The sequence below is a fragment of the Monodon monoceros genome, unplaced genomic scaffold (assembly GCF_005190385.1).
Source record: "Monodon monoceros isolate NGI ecotype Baffin Bay Population unplaced genomic scaffold, NGI_Narwhal_1 Super_Scaffold_12, whole genome shotgun sequence".
NCBI classification, from domain to species: Eukaryota; Metazoa; Chordata; class Mammalia; order Artiodactyla; family Monodontidae; genus Monodon; species Monodon monoceros.
In genome coordinates, this window is record NW_021703768.1 from 36,423,953 (window position 1) to 36,427,874 (window position 3,922).

Sequence of the window (3,922 nt, forward strand, 5' to 3'; positions counted from 1 at the left end):
ATTCTGCTGCACTTTTTCTTTTATATTTTAATACACACTTGCATTATTTTAATAAAAATGTAATCTAAAAAAAAAAACTTAGAGTAACCTTGGTGATATATTCACAGTGCAGTATTGGTGACACAGTAATGTTTTAATAAGCACATGTGATGGCCTGTAAAATGGAATTTCTTTAAGAAGCTGTTCTCCCAGGCATGTGGTCCTTATACAAAGCTTCATTTATTTGCATTGCAGTAAAATCAAAATTTTTAAATATCACATAAAACTTACTATCCTTATAGCTACAAAAAATTGTGTAGAATTCTGGACCTGGACTGGAAGGGAGACAAAATTGAAAATAATTCAAGTTGTTGGTTGAGAAGATTAGAGACCAATGTTTTTATTTTACATTAATGTTGTCTGTCATGATTAATTAATTTTATTTATTTATTTATTTATTGCGGTACGTGGCCCCCCCCCCCGCTGCGGAGCACAGGCTCTGGACACGCAGGCCCAGCGGCCATGGCTCACGGGCCCAGCAGCTCCGCGGCATGTGGGATCCCCCCGGACCGGGGCACGAACCCGTGTCCCCCCCATCAGCAGGCGGACCCCCAACCACTGTGCCACCAGGGAAGCCCTGATTAATTAATTTTAAAACTTGTGATTGACTTTAAGTTACTCCCATATTATTATCTTATTTTATTAATTATTTTTAATTCAATGTCACTTTCTTCAGCTTTTAGAACATGCAATTTGATGACATTGGATGATAGGACTACAATATCAAAAGGGAATATTTAGCACTATGGTCTGAATGTTTGTGTCCCCCTAAAACTCGTATGTTGATATCTTAACCCCAAAAGTTGATGGTATCAGTAGACGGGGTCTCTGGGAGGTGCTTTTGTCATGAGCATAGAACCCTCATGAATGGGGTTAGTGCCCTGAGACAGAGGTTCCAGAGAGCTCCCTAGTCCTTTCCACCTTGTGAGGACACAGAGAGAAGTCAGCAGTCTCCAACCCAGAACAGAGCCCTCACCAGACACCGAATCTGCCAACACTGTGATCCTGGACTTCCCAGCCTCCAGAACTGTGAGAAATAAAGGTTTGTTTGTAAGTCTCCCAATCTGCGGTATTAGATTTTGTTATTGCAGCTGGAACGGACTAAGACGTTTAGGAATTATTTTCCTCAGGATTACCTGCTATATCATATTAGCATATTAAAAAGCATGATGGAGTTGAGTGGAAGCATGCCTCATTTTCTGACAAAATCTGTCTTTAAGTTGAAAAGAAGCAGCTGGTGAGGGAGATTTTGCAGAACAAAGGCCATAAATAGTGTGCAGCTTCCTTCACTTCCTAAGAGTGCAAAACTCAATAAAATCATGTTGGGGCCTGTTCTAATCTATGAAGACGTTTTTTGCCAGTATTAGCACCAATGCCAGTAGCAACATGTCTTAATTCTAGACCCAAGCAAAACTGTCAGCAGGCATCCCCGGCCCTTTGTGGAGTACCTGATGCCCAGATCTTTACCTGAATTCCTCCTCTTCTGCCCCACTTCCATGTCCACTCCTTCTAGGCTCGACTGCTGGGGCTGATGGGAGAACAGGAAGTGTCTGGAGACCTGGGTACAAGGCTGTCTCTGCCACTTACTGTGTGCCTTTGAGCAAGTCATTTTACCCCATGAGCTTCTGGTTTCCTCATCCATAAAGTGGAAACATCAATACAAAACTCGCAGGATTGATGGTAAGAATAAATAAATCACATGCTAAATTAGTGTCAATGAGGAGTATTAGACAATCGGTCATTTGGTGATATTTTTAACCTACATTAGGTTCAGCACCTCCGTGTGCTTCATTAACACCTCCAAGTCATGCTGGCAACACCAGTGCCAGAGTGGCCGGCAGCGACTCAGACGCCTGACACTTGGCTCAGTGGACCCTGTGCTCCTGCCATCTGGTGGCTGTTTATGAAAACTACCTCTTACTCTACATCGCGAAGCCTCTGTGAGCAAGGAGGCCAAAAGAGCAGCAGAGCCTTGAAAGGTGCGTTAGGAATGAAAGAATGTAGGCTCCTTGTTTGGGAAACCATAAAATCATCCCACACAGGACCCAACTCTGGACTGCTTACAAGCGCCAAGAACTGACTCTAGGAGGCAGATGGCCCCCAGAGCAAAGCAGGCGTTTTTTTCAGCATCCAAATTTGTCAGTCCAAACAACAGCAGATACTCAAACTAGTCCATGTTTTAAGGTGATATTCAGCTAAAAGTTTTCTATGTAGAAAATGAACTCCACTGTTCATGAACTCTAAATGGTGCAATAAGAAATATACTAATTCACAAAGGAAGCATTCTTACCAAAAAATGTTAAATCTGAACATGAGCCTGAGGAAACAGACAAACCCAGAATGTAGAACAGGTTCTGGCCTACACTCTTTTTTTTTAAAAAGTTCATGCCATGGGAAGAAAGAAAGAAAAAAAGCAGAGGGACTTTCTTAGATGAAAAGATACTAAAGAAATATATAGAGATGTGGGTGGATCTAGAGACTGTCATACAGAGTGAAGTAAGTCAGAAAGAGAAAAACAAATATCATATATTAACGCATATATGTGGAACCTAGAAAAATGGTACAGATGAACCGGTTTGCAGGGCAGAAATTGAGACACAGGTGTAGAAAACAAACGTATGGACACCAAAGGGGGAAAGCGGTGGGGGGTGGTGCTGTGATGAATTGGGAGATTGGGATTGACATATATACACTAATATGTATAAAATGGATAACTAATGAGAACCTGCTGTATAAAAAAACAAATAAAATTCAAAAATTCCAAAAAAAAAGAAATATAACAATTGCAATATGTGAACCTTGATTAACTGGTTGGAAAAAAATCTATGCTCTGGAGATAGTTGGAAAAATTTGAATGTGGAATCTAAACATATATATTATATCATATATATGATGAAATTGTTGCTAGGTATAAAGCTGATTATGCGATTATATAGAGAATGTCTTTATTCTTGAGGGATGCCAAGTTGTAACACTAAAAAAAGTTTAGGAATGAAATGTCATGATGTTTGTAACATTTTCAAATGGTTAACGGTTCAGCAAAAAAAATTATATTTTTATGTATATAATGTTTTATATATACATGTACAAGGAGAGAAGAGAGAAAACAAAACAAATGTGGCAGAATATTACCAAGGATTAATCTAGGTAAAGGCATACAGATGTTCGCGGTACCATTCTTTCCACTTCTCTGTAGGTTTGGAAAACATCATAATAAAAAGTTTGGAGAAATTCGATTTGTATGCTGCGCTTAAAATGTTATGTGAAGGTAAGCATTCTCTCTTCATTTCACTTTTCAGTTGAGTATATTATTGGCTACATTTGCATCTGTATAATTGTTCCTTTAAAAATATATATTTTGCTTTGCCCTGTTCCCTGTTGGAACATTCACATGATATATTTATAGCCAGCCGTGGCCAAGTTCACTCAGGACTCATCTGTGTAGCTTCATCTGTACTCTCTCTAATAAGGAGTTTTATGGCCATGTGTTTGATGCCTCCCCTGATGTGCCCCTTTACTGTTCCTCCTGCTGTGGTGTTTCTTCTTACGGCAAATGTTGCCTTTAGCATCTTTCTTGGCTGCTTGTTCTTTCATCCACTGCTTAACAACGTGATTGTGCGGGCTGACACAGATTCTTCTGCGCTTGATGTGAAGGCTGCCAAGAAGGGAAGAAAAAAAAATCACTGATAGAAAGTACAAGTCAGTAAAAACTTAGTGAACTTATAGGCAGTTCCCACTTTGGGACAGTGTATCTTTGGACATAGACTGAATCCTAAAGCTGAGGACCACAAGGATGAGTCCTTACTATGGTGCTGCCTGTGGTTCCTCAAACACCTGCAGAAAATACTAAAAGGAGAAGGAGAAGGAACTGGAGGGGGAGGGG

The 3,922-nt window shown here is 40.1% G+C and overlaps 1 protein-coding gene across 1 annotated transcript in view; it reads right to left on the reverse strand.

Annotated features, from left to right (window-relative positions):
- Positions 1 to 2,971: 2,971 nt before the first annotated feature.
- CCL28 (C-C motif chemokine ligand 28) overlaps positions 2,972 to 3,922 on the reverse strand; it is a 21,705-nt gene continuing 20,754 nt past the window's right edge. Inside the window, exon 3 of the mRNA XM_029215762.1 lies at positions 2,972 to 3,694. Within this exon, the coding sequence (XP_029071595.1) occupies positions 3,502 to 3,694 (193 nt within the window). The 3' untranslated portion in view covers positions 2,972 to 3,501. The remainder of the gene's footprint in view (positions 3,695 to 3,922) is intronic.